Source organism: Urocitellus parryii, chromosome 1, assembly GCF_045843805.1.
Source record: "Urocitellus parryii isolate mUroPar1 chromosome 1, mUroPar1.hap1, whole genome shotgun sequence".
NCBI classification, from domain to species: domain Eukaryota; kingdom Metazoa; phylum Chordata; class Mammalia; order Rodentia; family Sciuridae; genus Urocitellus; species Urocitellus parryii.
Genome location: NC_135531.1, coordinates 64,565,913 through 64,586,219, shown reverse-complemented (window position 1 = coordinate 64,586,219; position 20,307 = coordinate 64,565,913). Strand labels below are relative to the sequence as shown.

At 38.5% G+C, this 20,307-nt stretch overlaps 1 protein-coding gene across 1 annotated transcript in view; it reads right to left on the bottom strand.

Moving 5' to 3' along the window:
• The window catches only part of Rasgrf2 (Ras protein specific guanine nucleotide releasing factor 2), a 231,658-nt gene that overhangs the window by 130,633 nt on the left and 80,718 nt on the right, over window positions 1–20,307 (bottom strand). The window contains exons 3-7 of the mRNA XM_026394561.2: window positions 13,585–13,732; window positions 11,303–11,392; window positions 7,632–7,885; window positions 3,491–3,570; window positions 2,910–3,103 (exon numbers count right to left, since the gene is read on the bottom strand). Coding sequence (XP_026250346.1) covers window positions 2,910–3,103; window positions 3,491–3,570; window positions 7,632–7,885; window positions 11,303–11,392; window positions 13,585–13,732 — 766 coding nt within the window. The remainder of the gene's footprint in view (window positions 1–2,909; window positions 3,104–3,490; window positions 3,571–7,631; window positions 7,886–11,302; window positions 11,393–13,584; window positions 13,733–20,307) is intronic.

Below are 20,307 nucleotides of genomic sequence, written 5' to 3'. Positions count from 1 at the left end.
TAGTTCAATATGACACAATTAACAGCAATAACTAATTTACTTAACAAAAGGCACAGAAGGATGTAGAATACAAATCACCCTTTCTTTTCCAGAGGTACATGGACTAAAAGCTTACAATTACCTCTCCCCTTCCCTCTACCCCCATATCTAAGCTCAAGAAAAATCTTAGGCCAGAGCTCCCCCCCACCCCCAACAGTATAAATCTGGGTCACCTCTACCATTGTTTCCCTACAGCTAAAAGTGGGTAGTACCCTAGCCTCATCCTAAGATGTCCAGCCCTATGAGGGAGTAAGGCAGAAGTACCACTGCTAATTCAATGTACACAGAGGGGAGACACCTCTGAGTTAGCAACACCTTCTTGGCTATTTCACCTCATTAGTGAAAGGTCCACAAGGGAACAAGAAAGATAGAATGAACCCAGTAAGAAAACAGTTTCAAATTTCTAGCGCCCCAGTTGGTTCATATGGCTTCTTTTTGGAAGAGGCAATAGGGAAAAACACCAAGTAAAGAAGACAGATGAGAGACACAAGGGGCACAAGCCCTCAGGCAGCAAACTTTGATGATTTCTCCTCTGGGTACATTCAAAATACTTATGAGGAAGCAAATAAAGACAATTCCGTGCACTTTCAATTTGCTCATTTCTTTCTTTCTTTCTTTTTTTTTAGTTGTAGGTGGACACAATGCCTTTGTTTTAATTTATTTATTTTTATGTGGTGCCTCACATGCTGGGCAAGCACTCCACCACTGAGCCACAAACCCAGCCCCTGTCCTTTTCTTGCGGCTGAATTGAATCTGGCTAAATCCCTCATGCTTGAAGCTTCTCCCAGAGCAAATGCTCTTACAAGCTGTAACCCTGTAACCCTGGAACAAGCCAGAGAACCTCAATATCTGAGCCTACAACTAATGATTCTAGGGCTTGGGGATCACCACAGTCTGGGGGTGGGTTCCTAAACTACACCAGGCTCCCTTCAGTAACTACACGGTTACCCAAACTGTCAGAACCAGCAAAGCCCCCCTGGGATTGAAAAGCCAGAGAGCTAGAGTGCTCGCAGATAACTAAAGCTCAGCTGTGTATGCTTTGAGATTAAGGTTTTTTCAATTATTTTCCCCAAAGCAAGGATCAAAGGGTGAGTGAGATGTCAGGTCTCCTTGAGATTCCCCAATCTAATGTCCTTTTTCTGACATAATGGGGATTGCTTATGGTCAATCAAAATATTGCTGTTGGTTTTAAAATCTAGGGACAGGAAGGGGAGGTAGTTGAGGAGAATGTCTCCACTTTTTAAAGAAACTCAAAGATCTTTCCAAGGTCCCCACATTCAACTGTACTTGTGCACCCCATCTCCAGGGCAGGTGCAGTTCTGCTATTTAAAACACTGAAAGAATCAAGAGCAAATGCAATAACATGTAGAAAAACTTCAGTGGGCTGTGAGAAGGAAACTAGGTCTCTCTCTCTGAATGTCCCGTGTATCTGTCATAACTCTACCTTTGCACAGTCACCTTGGGACAGTTGAATAGGTAAAATTTGGAATATTGAATTACAACTAGAGGTTAATGCCCCAAATTCAAAATTCAAATAAAATCACAGGTTAGAAGAATTATACAATATATGAAAATGTTTCACTGTGAATAAAACCTAAAATTCCAATTATGAATGTAATGAAATAGAAATTCAAAATTTTTCTTGCGAAATATTTCCTCAGAGAGTTCAAACAATTTTGTTCCATAAAAAAAAAAACAAAAATAACATTATAAAATTTCACTATACTTAAGTGGTTTCAAATGCATCTTTCTGGTTTTTAAAAAAAATCTTACTAAATTTCTGTGGCAACTTCCAGGAATTCAAGCAGGACTAACAAACTTAAAGATAAACAATTAAGAACCACAGTAACATTTCTTTCTGAGGCTAAGAAATGATGGGCCTTGGGTCAGAGCCACCTGCTCAGGAGGACAAACTCCCACAGTAACCATAACACACATGATTAGTAGAATCGGTTTGCCACATGACCATTTGGAGGACTCACCAGAAGCCCCATAAATTCCACAATGGGAACACTCAATGCCTTTCCAAAAGAACAGAATCGACAGTTTTCAAAAGAACAGGAGATTCAATACACATTTTGGCCTCTGCCGTTCTCACTCCAGAGCTCTTAATGGCAAAACCCCAGACACAGGCAAGACACAAGTGGCCTTGATCCCTTGGTTTGCTCTAGACCCCAAAAATGAATCCCAGGTCAGAGCCCCGACTCAACAAGGCGATCTGAATGAGGGCCTCTGGTTCCGAAGTCTCCAGGGCCTCTCTAACCAGGGGGTCCTCCTTTCCTTCCCCAGAGCTGCAGCCAAAGGAAACTCAATGACCATCAAGACAAGGTGGGAGGATGGGCCACAAACAGAGGTCTTCTCCCCACAGTCAGAGCAGTCCCAAGAAACGTTTATGCAACCAGCACAAACTGGAACATTTGCACAGAATCCTATTTCTGTAAACCTAATAATATTTTTAAACATGCTGGAGGAGGAGACTCCAATGAAAGAAGTCTGTGTGGAATCTTTCTATAAAGAGAAAATTGTGCTGCTTTTCAAAAAATTCATTCCTGAATTATTTGCTTCAAAAATGCCTACTTTCTGGTCTGGGGATGTAGCTTAGTGGTAGAGCACTTGCCTAGTATTTAAGAGGCACTGGGTTCGATCCCCAGCACTGCAAAATTAATTAGTTAATCATTAATTTCAAATCACCAAAAATACCTGGATTCTTATACTCTAGACAGAAGACGTGTTTGTTTCAGGGCCAGGCTTAAGACAAAGTCAGATGATGCATAACTCTTCATTTATACTTATATGTATTTACATGCCTTGTGCTGATCACAGTAGGTATCCGTTACAATGGCTTATAGAATGCATCCCAAGCAATTTACCTGAAACATTGGATAGGTCAAGAATGTTTCCAGCATCCTCCCCTCACAGGCAGGGTTGGCTTCATATTGTTTTAAGAGTTTGTCAAAATCTCTGTTTTGCTTACAGTTGGCAAGGACTTGGAGGCTGTACTGGTGATTTCGCACAAATTCTTGATAAATGTTCAGCATAGGGAGCAAGATATCAAACAGATCAGCTGGAAAAGAGAAGTAAACATGCTGTTTCCCTTGGTGCCTGGTAAATTATCTACACTCAACAGAAAGAGCAAAGATGGGCTCCCAGCACCAGGTATCACACAACATAGGGCCCTAGTCCTCATGCCTGAATAACCTATCTGTGTTGGATAGAAAGTATCAGAGACAGACAGTGACTCCAGCCCCCAAAATACGTATGACAAAAGGAAAGAGTCAAAAGCTAACTGCTAAGGCAGGGCCCAAAGAACCTAAAGTGCAGTGACACGGACTCCTGGTGGCTAAGGAAACCCAATGTCAACAGGGACATTCAGATGGCTAAGGCCAAATGACATACAAGTTATTATACTCTAACTGTTGCCATTGCATGAGAAAATAATGAATGCACTTACCTAAAATTAAAGTAGGCCAGTTTGCAATCCTTGCCTTTAGTCCTTGGTGAAATATTTCATGAAGAAACATGATGGTTTCACTATGAAAAAACAGGAAGATCATACAATTTAGTCACTACAGAGTGTCTGTTATATATATGATGTACCAGTCTCACAGGGCCACCAAACTGTGCACCCAATAATAATGTGGACTACACTAGCCTCTATAAAGGCATTTCTCTTTTAGACAACCTCAAAAACTGAAAGAAAACTGAGATATGCTTCCAATATTGGAGAACCAAATCACTGTCTTATGACCCTCTTCATCATTTTTAAGTGAGCTTTCTGCTGTTAGAATGCAGCATTTCAACTTATAATCATAAAATTAAAATTATGATCCTTTTCTTTTAGTATTTGATTCTAGAAAACTCAAGAAAAGGTTTCTCTCACAAAAGTGAGTTTTTATTGAAGGAGGTAGAGGGCAAAAAAATACAGTAAAAAATTTGACAGGACTCTAACCATTCCTAAGTTACTCAAGGCAGAAATGTAAAATTCTTCTGAAAATAAATGCATACAGATACTATGAGGACTATGCATAAATTAGGGATCTAAATTCCTACTATGGCCAAGAAGGGTAAGCACCAAAGTCAAAATATATTTTTCTTTCTCCTCATTAGAATTAACCCACTGCAATGAGCCTTTGAATGACAGCTTTTCTCAACTAACACATTGGTACAATTAAATACAGAATTGTTGATCTCAATGAGATACCTGGATTTGTATCAAAATTTATTACAACAAACCTCAAGAAAAAAGTTCTTACTATTTCCAAAACTAAAATGAATACAGCTTGAAGATTATGACTTTGTTGTTGTTTTATAGAAATTTCAATGAATCCTTTTATTATCTAAGGATTTCTAACCACATGTAGTTGGCAAGTCCTATAGATTGTCTTTCAATCAGCATTCTACTCTCATTCTAGGCAGAGAGAATGGCAAGCTAAAACTGCATTTCCCAGATTTCCTTGAATCTATGCTCTGGATGTAAATGCATTTCCACCAATGCATGCACTTGGCAAGACATGGAAGACTGAAGGAGACCACATTCCTGTTGTATTTTCATTTCTAGGAACAGTTTCATGGGTCTGTTATGGTGGTAGTGGTCATGGCATTAGTTTCCTAAGCTCTGGGTCACACCTATGGTGCTCTGCCCTTAAATTCAATACTCCAGGGGCAGCTGTACTCCTCCAGCCCTTCCAAGTCTATAAGCAGAGAATTCCCTCTATCGGGAGGTATTGCTCTATCTTACCTTGAAAACTAACTGATACATCCAGCTTCATATTTTGATACCTGGATGTTTAGAAGACAGATGAAACAGTGCTGTATAGAATTAGGCAGATTACATTTTCTTAAGTATAAACTCTGTGTTGAAATCTAAAACAACTGACTTGCCTTCGGCTTTAATTTCAAAGGCAAGGAAAGGGAATCTAGTTAAACAACGGTTAACGACAAGAAACACCCTAAGTCTCACCTTTAAAAGCATATCTCTTCAAATCTATCTAGGACTAGGTATGGTAAACCATTGCATCTATAGGAAAAGCTTTTTTGCATCACCTCCCCAAAAGAGGCACAATGTCTCAATTCTGAAATTAAACAATGTGATATACCTAGCCTCTCATGTTTCTGATTAAGCAAACCAATGGATACAGACTACTAGGTGCAACCCCAAATCAACATGACACAGACTCTAATAGCATCACTATCAGGCAGTGTGGTTTTTCCATCCCATCCACAGCCATCAGAACTGTTAAAACGGCATGCTTGGGTGACTGACATATCATCAAAATGCTAGCTGTACTGTCCAATGATCAAGAGCTACCACTCAGGCCCCTTAGGATAGTTGACATACTTGAGTAGAGCTGTGGTCATTGCCACTCAACGTGAGGAAATGTCCCTCCTTCCTTTCAACAAAAATTCTTTAATTTTTTTTTACTTTTTAATTTAATTAAAACTTTTAAAAATTAAAAGTTATTGTTATTAGTTGTAATTAATGTTATTATTGTTACTGTTATTATTAATGTGATCATATGCCACTCCTCAGCCTTCCTTTCTGCAGCCATCCACACAGTCCTAGTCATCCTTCCTACCTTCTGGAGATCTTAGCCACCAGCTCACTTTCTCCAACACAACTCCTCTCATGGTTTTGGTGATTCCACTCTGCACACAAACCACATTTCAATATCCGGGCCTCTCAAGTCTTTGAACCCCCTCTCCAAATATCTTGATCCCAGCTGACACCAGTTAACGCCCCCATTGACTATACTCTAGACTTTGTCACTGTTAATAACTGCATCCTATTCCTATCTCAGTTCTCTGACCACCTCCTATTGTTTCAGTTTGCTGTCTTTAAGACTCTTGACTCCAAAAAGCCTTTCATACAGACAGGACTTAAGTTCACAGATCTGACCACCTTTGCATTGACCAAAATACCTTTCTACAAACTTTAGATTCCACGGGTCATTATATCTCTTCTTTGCAAACACTTTCAATTCTGTTGTACCTTTCTCAATTCATCAGATTAGCCTTGCACAACACCAACCCCTAATATCAACCCTCCACCCACCTGCACCTGCAACCACGCAACTAAAAGTAGCTAAAGAAAAACATGCAACTATACAGACTGGTCTCAGTTACCACCACGAGCCTAATAAACTCACATGGGCTCATAGTGCTGCCCAGCAACTCACTACAGCTACCTGATCCACTGACTCCCTGCTCTACTTGACCACTATTCACATCTTCTCTTATCTCATCCAACTAGACATTTCCTCTCCATCTGCCAGATGATGTCCTTACTTCCTAGTTACATATGTCTTTGTCCTCTTCCCTCCTTTATTCCCTCCCTGCTCATGTTCCCATTAATACCAGTCTCTCCACTGTGTATCTCGTTCTCTACAGTTTTGCCCGTATAAGCTTGCTGCTCCAGCAATCCTCCCCTCTCTTTCCTGCATCATTTCCCCCTCTTTATTACCTCTAGGTACTACCCTATTTCTCTGCTCCTATTTATAGCAAACTGCCTTGAAAGAATTTTCTATACCCACCCTCTGTAATTCCTATGCCCTATGCCATTCTCTCCTAAGGCCCCCTAATCAGGCTCCTGCACTTCATCAAAGCTACCCTCAGCTCCAAGTTGTTATATCCACGGTCAGTTCCCAGTTGTTTTATTTGACCTTTCTGTCATAGCTGTTCATTCTCTCTTGCTGCTAACTGATCCTCTTTTCTCTTCTTTGCTACTCTCTCTCTCTCATCTTCCTAACTTCTAAAGGGATTAGTGCTCCTTTCTCTTCTGTGATCCATCACTGTCTTTTGTGTAGAAGGAGGGAGATAAGATAGTATATTTATATCTGCTTACATCTAAATCAAGAAACCATAAAAGGCTACAAGAAACTAATAAAAATAGATACAGAAATTGGGCAGAATGGGGTGAACAGAGACAGGAACTCTGAATTTTTTTCATGTTATTTTGATGTTTGTATCATGTGAGTGTGTTATCTACTCAAAAACAAATAAGCCATTAAAATTTAAGTAAAACACTCAACCCCTCCTTTCTCCCCTCCTCTCCTATCCCTTTTAATTTTTCTCCTGGTACTGACCACCATACAATTTACTACTATATGTTTTATTTAGTCACTATTCATTGTCTTTCTTCTCACGTCAAAATTTAAGTTCTGTGAAAGCAGGGATTTCCTACTTTATTCACTAATTAATCCTCAGCAATAAGAACACTATAAATATTTGTTGAGCAAATAAATTCAACAAGGATTCTTAGTTTTCACTCTTCCTAAAATGTCTTATGTAAACTGCATGTAAAGACCTATTAATCAGTCCGTTCCCCTCAGTTGCAAGGGGGATTCTTTTCAACACCCTCACCCCACACACACATAATGACAAGAAAATGTATGTCAAAGAAGAAAACTGAGAAAATGAGATGCCAAGATTCAAAAGATGTGCTAATTTGGACTAATGAATGCAATGATAGCTTTCTTATTTTTAACATCATAGGGATTAGTTTTTGAGATCTTGCTTTTAAAGCAAGGCACAAATTGTTTCATGAGCTATCAGCAGGTTCTTCTCACAACTCTCAGATTTATGCAAAGACAAACCTGTTGAGAAAAATACTGCTGACATCGTCGTGGCTGATGGGCGGCTTCTTGGAGCTGGCGGCCATCCGCAGGGGCCGCAGGAAGCCATTGACCAGGATGTAGAGCTGGTGCACGTACTCGGACTCGGCCTCCACCATGGTGAACACGATCTGGTTTCTCTTCCTCATACTCTCAGCATGAGGAGAACAAATGTAGTCTTGCACGATGGTCTTCCATTTCCTTCTGCACAACCACCCTCGCATGAAGCTCTGAACCTGCGGAACAAAAAGACAAAAAGGAACCTCAGGGAGATGTGAGCCTGGCTTTCTAGGCTGGCCGTGTCCATCCTGTGTCATGTAGAACGCTGCTCTCTCATTGGCACCCCAGTGGCGCCTCCAGTAGAATAAATAACTGCAGAATTTCTCCAATAGGAGGACAATGGATTATAAAATAACATTTTTCTCAGGTTCAAAAGTTTTTTCCATAGCTGAAGCTCCATAGACCTATCTATGTGGACTCTGGAAATATAATATTACATATGAGCTAATAACACTTCAAGAAAGGAATTAATCAAATGTCTATTTTTAATAATAAAAAATCATATATATGTATGTATATATATGTGTATATGTATATATATATATATGTGTGTGTGTATATATATATATATACACTATTATATATATTTAATGTTTAAATTGTGATTTAAAAAAAAAAACATGGAATTTTCCACTTAGTGGTTTTTATTTTCCCAGTGCTGGGGACTGAACCAGGGCCTCATGCATGTGCTCTACAACTGAGCTCCCTCCCCAGCCTCATCTTAATTATTTTTAGGTATACACTCAGTAGTGTCCAATATGTTCATACTGTTTTGTAATAGATCTCCAAACATTTTTATCTTGCAAAATTGAAACTCCAGCTCCATTCAACAACCACTCTCCATTCACCCCTCCCCTCAGTCTGTGGTAATCAGCATCCTGCTTTCTGTTTCTGTGAATTTCACTACTTTAGACACACAATACAACTGAAATCATACAATATCTGTGTTTCTGTGACTGGCTTATTTCACTTAATATAATGTCCTACGTGTCCACAAGGTTCATCCATATAGAAGCATTTGCCAAGATTTCCTAAGGTTCTGAGGATGATTCATATTATGTTGATTGCATTTATCAGTTGGTGAACATTTTGGTTGATTTCACCTCTGGAATATTATTGTGAATAATGTTGCTATGAACATTGGTGTGTAAATATCTCATCAAGGTACTGATTGTTTTTTCATTTCTTTAGGATATGTACTCAAAAGTTGAATTTCTGGATCCATGGTAGTTCTATTTTTAATTTTTTGAGGGACTTTTTTTCCACAGCAGTTGTACTGTTTTATAATCCACATTGCACAAGTGTCCCAGTTTTGCCGCATCCTTGCCAAAACAACTTTTCTGTTTTTTGTTTTATTTATTTGAGTTTTTGTTTTATTTATTTATTTATTTATTTGTTTATTGTTTTGTTTTGTTTTTGTATTAGCTGTGCTAATGGGGGGAGGTTATATATCTTAAGTACTTTGCCTTCTTTAAATTAGTTCGATATTTTTTATTGTTGTTGAGTTCTATTTTGTTTTCCTTAAGCTTAAAAACAAAATACATGTTAGAGATCAGCTCATCCAAATCCTTCTTCTATCAATGAGCAAACTAAATTTCAAGGTAAGTCACACAGCTAGGAAAGCTGCAATCAGATTCAGTGGACTTTTATCGGCCTTTCCTAAATTGTAAGAACACTTATCTAGCCACATGAGCAAGATACAGTTTAACTATTTGCAATGGTGATTATTTTGTGAAAAAGAACATGAAACATATTTTAATATAAAATGTACTTTGTAGAACCTTACTAGCCTCTAAAACTGAGTTGCTTAGGACCTCATTAAGTTACTGAGGCTGGCTTTGAACTCCTGATCCTCAACCTCCCAAGCCGCTGGGATTACAGGCATGTGCTACCAGGCCTGACTTAAGAACATTTTAATAGAACTGTATGAAGAAGCTATTGCATATATTTAGGAAAATCTAGTGGAAAATTTCTGTGAATTATAACCAATTCAAGTTGTGGTCACTTTTCCCCATTTTTAAAAAAATTGGTGCATTATAGTTGTGCAAAATGCTGTGATTCATTGTTACATATCCATACATGAATACAATATAACAGTATAATTTGGCCAATATCACTTCCCAGTATTTCCCCCTTCAAGTTGTGGTCTCTTAAAGTAAAATAAACAAACAAACAAACAAACAAATATTACATTTTGTCAAGCATAGAGATGCAATTCATTTGTAAACATTCATTTCCACAGACATTAGTTTCATTTGGAACATAAAGGACATGAAGTTAATTTCAACCTATTTAACAAGTACAAAAGTAGGTTTAAAAATTACTACAATTAAGAATCAGGGCTAAAGATGTAGCTCAGTGGTAGAACACTTGCCTAGAATATATGAAGCCTAGTACTGCCCCCTCCCCAAATAATAATAATCAGGAAGATAGAAAATGTAAAAAAAAAGTGTTTTATCATCATTCTTCCATGTATTATATACATTTTCAAAAATCAACTTAATAGAGTTTTGTGTTAAATAAAGTCTTAATTACTTGGACAGGTGTTCTCTGCTGAAAAACAGCTAGATCTGTTACTTACCAATAGACCTGCTTCTACAAGAAAACTGAAATGAGATTTTATTAATAGCTTTATTTACACACAACTGCATACTATTAAAAGAAAAGCAACAGAATTAATCTTGGAACAGAATAACAAACCAGATTTAAAAAAAAAAAGAGGTTTAAATTCTAAGAAAGAAATGGTGTTATTTTACTTTTTTATTTCTTGAAAACCAAAAACTCTCATCTTAGCCCAAAGAATCATTTCTATTCCAAATTCTGAGCAATACTTGGTTAAAATTTTGTTACAGCTAAAAAAAGGAAATAATTATTTAACATAGAAAAATATGAGTAAGAAAAAAATTAAGATTCAAAATGTATTCCAGGAAAAGAGCTTTAAGTGGGAAGCTTCATACCTGATGTTAACAAAGCTGAGTGTTTTACCCAGGTCAGTTAAGACCATGGAATCAAAGCCCAAATGACATAAATCGAAATACAGTGGACTAGAATGTGCGCCAGTGTCTGGCTCCTAGCAAAAACTGTGCAATCACAAATGACAGTAAGATGGAAAGGTCTATTGCTTATGTGGATATTCAACAAGAGATAACTGTAAGACAAATCTGAGCAGATGTATTGATTTATTTTACATTCTCAAATATAAAAGAAATTCTAAATAAGCACTAAGGATCGATGTTAAGAGAAATATTTTTGAAATGTAATTTTTAAAAATTCCCCCAAATATGCAAGAGGCACAAAATCAGGAGTTTCAATAGCACTTAATTAACCCAACTGGAGAACACTATTCTCTTAATGTCCAGTTTTGGCATCCCTCCCAGAGAGTCCAAAATAGGATTCTCAGTACTGGAAAGAAATGGCACACTGAAATTCTCCAGAGCAGCCAAGATTGGACCATTCTGAAGGGCATTCTGGGTGTCATTAACATAGAAACACCAAAGTTGTTCCAAGTTCAGGAACACAGTAACAAAGATACCACCATAAGACATACAGTGGTGGCCATGCTCCCACAGGGCCAGAAGCCTCCAGTGCCCTACCTTTTTAATCTTCTTGATGTCTGGATCCTCATCTTCTTGGTTGCTTTGGTAAGGGCGCATTCGTTCCTTGGTTTTATTAAGAGCAATAATCTATAACACAAAATTAGTCCATTTTATGATTTGGGAAACAGTGGAGCACCGCCATAACACACAGGATGTTCTGCCTACAAAGGTGGTCCACTGAGATATTCAGGGAATGTCTGCCTTTTTGCACCATTTCTTCCTCTGGCGCTGAGGCAGGGAAGTATGAATTTTACCTCTAGCCTGGTGTTACTGACAAAAGTGAATATGTAAAGTATGAACTGGGGTCTGTGTTCGAAGACATGTTAGCCCAGAACTTGGCCCTGCCTGACCAGACCAAGGCCTCCTGGGACCTCAGTGCCTGTTGTCCCCTCTGCCTAAAGACAGCTGCCCCTGATGCATTGTGCTTCCCAAATTCAGGGTCACTACACTCAAAGCTCATTTTCCATAATCATCCTGTGTCCCTCCAAATGCACATGATACAGCAGACTCACAGCCCTCCTTGGAAAGTGGTAAGTAAAAAGGGAACCTCAGAGGCCTGGAGTTGGTCTAAGTCAGTCAAGAAGATTCCTCAGAAAATACAAAAGGGATTGAAACAACCTGGGATATCTCTCCATGAATCTCCAGCTCAGTTCTATAACTGTGACCAAGAGGCCTCTCAACTATGCCTAGCAATAAAATACACTGGACTACCCATCAACTGTGGACTCTTATATGCAAAGAATATATACAGACTTATTAACAAGAAAGCATGTAGAAGATTGCTACCTCTGATCTGTCTTTGTCCCCAATACCAAATATATTCCTCTGTCATTTTCTGGCAGGGAAGTGGGAAAATAAAAGGAGTCGGAAATAAATTATGGTTCCTGTCAAGCGGCCACAGAAGACATACCTGCTACTGACAGTTTTTAGCTGCAATCTATATTCAGACTAAAATAGAACATAGTGAAGACAGACAAGCACACATAAATAAATATTGGGGAACATCGCTTGTGCTGAGTTTCTCTCATGGAGTAAATACCAACCTCCTTCACTTAGCAGACAAGCAGCATCTGTTCTAGCTTACTCTGGTAAAAGAAAGAACACAATAATTTTGTTTTAAATTATAGTGCCTGATATAGTCTTTAAAAATGCAGGTTTGTTAAGTTTTCTGTTGCTGTTTTCACTGTATCAGATATCAGGATCAGATTGGGAAGCTGACAATTCTAATGATATGGTGGACACCGTATCATCTCAAGAAACTACCCCGTTTCAGTTGGAATCAGATTGTCTGCTCTGCACACTGAAAGCCATGTACCTAGGGGGCAGGAGATGAAAACCCCTCACAGGATTTAGGGTAAGTCTCAGGGGAAGGTGGGAAGAAAAAAGAGAAAACTATTGTCTGATGACAGTAAAAACAACAAGAGTGTTGCCAAGGTCAAGGCACCTGAACTGTCTATCAACAAGGATAACAATCAGTAGTAGGTTTCCCGCTGTCCTGTTCCCTTCTTGGAATCTAAGAAGATACTAATGTACCTCTGCTTAGAACGAGGAGGAAAATCTCACTGTGTACATTCCCCTTCTCTTCGTCAGTTATTGTTCACTTCCCACGAGGACCCACAGGATGGCAAGGAGTACAGTCAGGCTTCTCTACACAGACTGAGACCCAGGACAGAGGGAGGCACAACGCCATGGCTGTGGCCTCTACCAACACCTTCTGCTCTCCCTAGGTAGCAACCACCTTCTCTGGTAGTGCAGGGCCTGAGAAAGACACACTCTGAAAGGAAAGGCCAGGAGAGGCAGGAATCCAACTTCAGGGGGAAATGCACCTTAGCCAGTCAGTATCTTACAGCTTCACTGAAATGTGCTTTTCAAAATTCTGGAGGGGAAAAGTTTGGGTTTCTTTGATCTTGAAACAGAATTAATTTCTGGTTCTTTCTCAGATGGACTTTAAGTAACTCCATGACAGATTCACAGTTATTATTTCAAAAGCCAATCTGAGGATGACAGTTAAATGCTATGGGCAGCTCTTGAAGTTCTGATCTAATGAAGGATATCAGGAGCACAAATAATCAAAAAACAGCATATTATCCTGATATGTTCCTGTAGCACATTTACCTAATCCTTACAGATTCATGTCTAGATCAGTAACCCAGCCACACTGCTGACAGCAAAGGAAGTCAGCCTGGGGTGAATATTTTGCCCTGAATATGCTGTAGATAATCATGAGGAGATGACAGTAGATGGGAAACAATGAGAAGGAGTCTTTGACTGGGAAATACCTCTGATTTAAGCCTTTCGATTTCAGTATCTTGATCTTCAAGTTGATGTCGGAGTTGGTTAGCTGCAATTTTTTCCGTTTCTACGATCTGGACTAGATGAATGTACTTCTGCATTAAGACTTCCCTCTCAATCAAAATGTCTGCATAACTGCCGAGAAAATTGCACAGTTAGTCATTGAAACATTGCTCTTCTATATAGTTCGGGGCAGAACAGCAGACACTAAACAAAGATCCCATGAATCCTGTTTGATTGCAACTCTTTCTTATATAAACATTAACTTTCAGTTTATATTGGTGTCCTTCAATGATACAGATTTTGAATCATTATCATTTTTCATACTCTTTACTAAGAATTCATTTAGTGATGCCTGCTACCCACAATTTTATCATGCAGGTGAGAAAAGTGCAAAGGATGTCTGTATCATTTTAAAAAGAAAGTAGTGTGGTTTCTTCAACAAAGAAATGGAGATCTTTTGAACTGATGGCACATGCATTTTCAGGATTCCATTCAAAATATTTCACCAGGTAAAGTACTAGTCAATCAAAATAGACCTGCCACCAAGCAGAGTGAATGCAACAACCATCAGAATAGGCACTGGCTGAAAGTACTGTTATGACTGTACTAGTGGCCATCAGATCCATTGGGCTCTCTTTAGAACTACAAGACCATTCACTAGTCTCTTTTTAAAACAACAGAAGCAACACACATTCTAGAAATAGGCTTAGATTCTTCTGGTCCTAGTTCTAACAGCCTAATCCATATCCATCTCTTTGACTAAGCATTGTTCAGACAAAACTCACTCTTAGATTTTTATTGACAATGCAGTTCTGGAGCATTAGAAATTTTGTCTCCAGATCTTGCACTATTCAGGGTGGTAAAATGCATGTTCCTCTCTTCATATAATCTTTTCAAAAGGGTATAATAATAATAATAATTAATAATAGTTACTACTTTTGAGTGCAGAGGATGTACCATGTTTTCTCATGTCATCCTCCCAGCAACCCAGGAGATGAGGTTTATGATCCCAATTGCAGAGAAAAAATTTGGTCCTCACTGATCACATATTGGCCTCAGGACACACAGCTAGTAGGTGGCAGGGCTAGGATTTAAATCAAGGTTTGTCTGACCAAAGTTCATGCTCTTAAACACAAGCTACCCTCTCTCCGATGAGAAATAGCATCAGATTATCTTGATGTAGCTGCCCAAACTTCCAGCTACTTACTTGCCTTGAGGACTTGAGCCACAGAAGCCATGTTTATGCCACAAAACCTACTTTCATGACCATACTGGACCAGCCTAAAAAGAGAACCGGCCCCAGCTAAATACATTCTTCCTCCTCAGAAGCTAGGATTGTGCCTCTGCCCTGTTTACTTGAACTGAGACACTATGAACTTGGAAACTCCGGTTGCCAATGTCAGGCATCCCTGTTTGACCACATCCATGTACAACCTGTCAGTGTGAGCCTTCTGAGAGAGAAGCAGGTATTCAGAAAAGCAGGCAGAAAGTCTGAGATAGAGAAGGACTGGCTACCTGGGTTCCTGTAGGCTTTCTGATTCAGGACCAGACTTATGACATCTGAATACAGTTGTACCCTGAGAGTCAGTGAGATATTGCAATTTCCTTCTAATAAATTCCCTACTTAACCTTAACTATGCAAAATATCTTTGTGTTACTTAAAACTAAAAAAGTGTTAAGACAATTCTAAAACCACAATTTTAATTCAATTATCTCAACATCCTCAGCACTTACATCACGCATGCTAATGGTGTTAGAGAAGAACATAGCATCAGCAATATTAAGTCACTTGTTCTAATAACTCTCCCTAAAAGAGTATAAGAAAGTGTGAGTAAGTGAAACTGTTGGTGGCAGAGGGAGGAGGGACAGAATCTTTATAAAAGGATGCTTTGGGAAAGTTTAAAGGGAGGAAATAATAATAGAGCATAAGAAAAAAATTATCATGATAAAAATTCTGCCCTTTCTCACTGACTTTATTAGAAATATGCCAAAGTAATTATAAGTATATTAGGTCAATGTTAGATAGTAGAATGGTATTTCATTTTCTCTTTATAAAAATAAAAAGGTAAGTCCAGCCTAGGCATGAGATGGTGTTCATTCCAAGCCTCACCAAGACCTGCCTCTTTTCATTTACAAGGTCCTATTAAATTAAACCTCGCTAAGAAAACCATTTTCTGTTTTAAAAAAATGAAACCATAAAAGCATTATGGAACAGGAAAATTTGCCATCAACAGACCAGGCATTATGTGAAATTCCATAACAAGAAAAACTAAACAGAATTAACTTGGTGGTAAAACTGAAATCAGAGATGGAGATTTCACACATAAGCATCTCTCTGCACATGAGTGGTCCAGAGAAGCTCCAAGCTCAGAACCAGCCACCACAAAGGATGGCAGTAGACATGGGGTGACAGGTGCCTGCAAAGCATCTGGAAATTAGGCTCTTCTTCTTCACACTCCCCAAAATAAAGGAATAAAGGGCGTGGATGGCAGCAATAACATGCCAGCAGGTCACAGTACCTAAGCATGAAGTATGCTGGGTTGCTTTTCTATTATGAAACAAATCACCACAAACTTGGGGATTTAAAGCAATGCATATTTATTAGGAAGTACAGCCAAGGGACGGATGTTATTTCCAAGACTAGTTCACAAGAAGACTCTGGCTTCCAGATCACTAGCCTTCTTTAGCAGTCTTTGTTGACTCCAAGGGAAGCCAGCTGCCAGGTTGTGAGCTCCTCTATACAGACGCTTTTGATAATTAGAGACCTAGGAGGCCTCTTTCCAACAGCCATCTAGAGACCGAGTACAACAGTAAGGAAGTGAACCTAGCCAACAACCATGGTAGTGAACTTGGAAGCAGAGCCTCCCCCCGTTGAACCACAGACCTGGTCATCACCATGATAGTGACTTGTGAGAAACTTCTGGACAGAGGTATCCAGCTAAGCCATGCCTGAATTCCTGACCCACAGAAATTTGGGGAGTACAGCAAGTTGCTTATGGTGTTAAGCATTATGGAGGAAATTGTTAAGCAGAAACAGATAACAAATAGAGCCCCAAATGAGCAAACAGAAAAGACACTACAGGAAACAAGGATAATTCAGGCAGCAGAGAGTTATTACCTTCATAGAGATAGGGAAGGATATTAGGGTCATAAAGCAAAAAGAGGCGGCCATGGAAAAGAAGTAATCAAATAACAAGAACAGTTCTTGGAAAACAAAAATAATGACTAAAATTTTATAGGTCAATGGATGCACTGACAATAAACCAGACATGGCTAAAAACTAAGCTAGGTGGTCAGAGAGAGATAAAATAATAATGTAATAGGCTATTTATCTACAGGAAATGAGAATCAAGGAACAAATATTCAGTTGTGCATGATTGCTCATTCTCTGTGGGACCAAACACTGATCTTAATATTTTGGTACATATTTTTTATACCTACAATGTAAATAGCCTTTACTGTGTTTCTTAATTTTATTTTTAACTTATTAGCATATTAATTATGCATTTTAATGGCATACAGTGTGATATGTTAACACATGCATACAGCACTCACTGATCAAATCAGGGTAACCAACATTCCCTCTCCTTTTCATTTTTGTTTGAAGTCTTTGAGCTCCTCTCTTCTAGATTTTCATAAAATATATAATAGGTTATTGGGGACGATAGTTATCTCACTGTACTTTGGAACACCAAATTTATTTTTCTCTCTGACCGTGTTTGGGTACTCATTATTTAACCTCCCTTATTGGTTTTTAGTTTTTAGAATCAACCTATGACAAAACACAGAGGCTTAATCAAATTTAGAGAACAGAATATAAATATTGAAAAGTTTATAAAGTGAGGAAAAATGATAATAAAAGCAATAAAATCTCAGGGTTAGAGACGAAAAAAAATAATGAAAACACATTTAATGTTTTATTTACTTATCTTTCCTAGTAGAGAGTCAATACATACTGTCTAAAGTTGATAAATCAACAGAGATTTAATTATATTATTTTAGGACATAAAATCAACTAATTTGAGAGCTAAAAATATGTAAATAACAAAAACGGGGCAAATAAAAAGAATGAAATAATGGAATTTGCTGGTAAATGGATGGAAATGGACAAAATCATGCTAAGTGAAATAAGTCAGACTCAAAAAATCAAAGGTTAAATGTTTTCTCTCATATGTGGAAGCTAGAGCAAAATAAGGGAAAGAAGGCAGTGGGGGAAAGGATTGGATATCACAAGGGTAGAGGGAAGATCTGTGGAGTAGAAGATTGTAAGTAATGTTGATTTCCTTCTTTGCATGTTCTTATGAATCCAAATTGATTTTTTGATTCAATAAATATTTACTGAGTGTTGGTGTGTATTCACTCAGGTGCTCAAAGCACTGGGCACAGACATAAGCAAAATGACAACAACAACTGTGGCCTTGCAAAACTTATACAGTAGTAGAACAAGAAAGAAAAAATGGATATCCATTAATATGCATAATTAATATGGTAATAAGTTAAAAATGAAATTAAGAATTGAGAAAAAATATGCAGGGTGTTACCTGATGATTAGTACAGCAGAGGGGGAAAGATGGATATAGACCCGAAAGTAGGAAGTAGGAAGCAGAAGGTCACAGTTTTAGCCAGGGTATAAGACAGGGTCCCATAGAGAAAATGGTGTCTGTGGCCTGCAGGAGTGAGCCATAGTGACTGGGGTAGAACAAGGGAACCCCAAGTGCAGAAGCCTGGCACCAGCAGTGAGCCTGGTGTGGCTGAGGAAGACAGAGTAGCAGGTTTCCTGGGGAATTCAGTGGGGAGGGTAAAAGAGGAAACAGGATTCTAAAGCACGGAGAGCAACTCAGAGCCTCAGGTTTCCGCCCCCACCCCAGGTGAGGTAAGAACTTTGATCAAATATGTGACACTATTTGCCTTTTTAATAAGATCATTTTGGTTGCTGTGATGGGAAAGTCAGGGGGAAGTAAGGCCTAAGGGAAGATGGTAGAACCTGAGACTATGGGAATATCCACACAAAAACGCTAAAAATCAGCCCAGTATCTGGCAGGAGACCTGGCACAGAACAGTTACTCAAATTAAGAGTTTCTGTCAAAACAAAGTTATCTAACATGATTTATTTTACACAGTTTCTTCTTCATGTAATAATTTTCAAGCCACACGACTTACTTCTCTGGGATCTAGTTACAACTCCTCTCTACTCTTCCTGGGGTATCAAAAAACTTTTTTATAGGTCCCACTAGAATGGATATCTACTCCAAGATTGCACCAAACCAACCATGATTGTTGGCTTCCCTTCTATAACTCTTCAGAGCAACAGTATTTCTCTTTACTGTGTTTTCAACATGTTTTATTTGATTACATTTTCCATTTACTAGATACTACTCAAATTTAGAATTTCTGCCTAATCTGTTCTATTCATTATTTCCACTATTTAAAGGTTTTTGCTTTTTAGTTAGAAGGGGGAGAGCTTTAAGGAGAAAGAGAAAGTGAAAAGGAAGACAGAGGGAGAAAAAGGAAATAATAAATCAAGCCATAAAAAATCAACATCATGAAAGCAAAACTCAAAATTCATCTGCTGACTATCAACAGATGGCAAGATTCAGATATATATATATATATATATATATATATATATATATATATATATGTCAGATATCAGCGTGTAATATTTATAATCAGAACCAAACACCACCACTCCATACAGGAGAAAAGGGAACATTCAAAAAAAATCCTGAAGGAGTTCAGAGAAGATGCACAGTTTGGAATTATAGTTCTTAATTATTTTTATAGAATGGTAAAAAAAAAATTAGCTTAGAAAGAAGTTTTTAGATTATCCAGAGTCTCATTCCAATTATTTTGATTAAATATGTATTTAGAAGTGAACCACAGCAAAACCCAAGATGAAAAGTCATATAAAAGATCACTAAAGAAAAACTCCAACTAACTCTAGAGCTATGCTGAGTTTTATCAAGAAAACTGTTGGAAGGAAGGAAGGAAGGAAGGAAGGTGGGAGAACTGTTCAGAGCCAGCTTCCTCATGTTGAAAGAATGATGTCTTTGGGAATGGGGAGAATACGGTCCTGGTTAGCATGGTACAGTCCCTACCTAAGCAGCCTTTGAGCACTGGCAGCAGCAGTTGTATCTAAGCAAGGCCAGGCTCCTGCTATAGTTTGAACCTTGAGTGCCCCAAAGGCCCATGTGGTTAAGGTTGGGTTCCCTAGAGTGGTACTATTGGGAGATGATGAGACCTTAAGAAATGTGGCTTAGTAGGAGGTCTTTAGGTCTTTGGGGGCGTATCCTTGAAGGGGGTTGTGGGACCCTGGTCCCCTCACTTTTTAATTCCAGTCATGAGATGAGCAGTTTTGACTACCACATGTTCATGTCATGATGTAGCTACCTCACTGCAGGCCAAACATAACAGGGCCAGATGATCACAGACTGGGCCTAGCAAAAGCATGAGCCAGAAAAGAACTTTTCTTTTTGGAAGTAAATTTTCTTGGGTATTTTTTATAGTAACCTAAAGCTGACTAACACACCTCCTTAGCCTTGCTCATGGCCACTTTGGCAAGTACTGTACTATCTTTTTTGTTGTTGTTGTTCCTAAATTCTCTCACATCAGTATCTCCACTCTACTGACTAATCAGTATTTTTTAGGTATCGCATTAGCTTGAGGTTCTAATACTAACACCCCCGTCAATCTCTCCGTCATCTCTG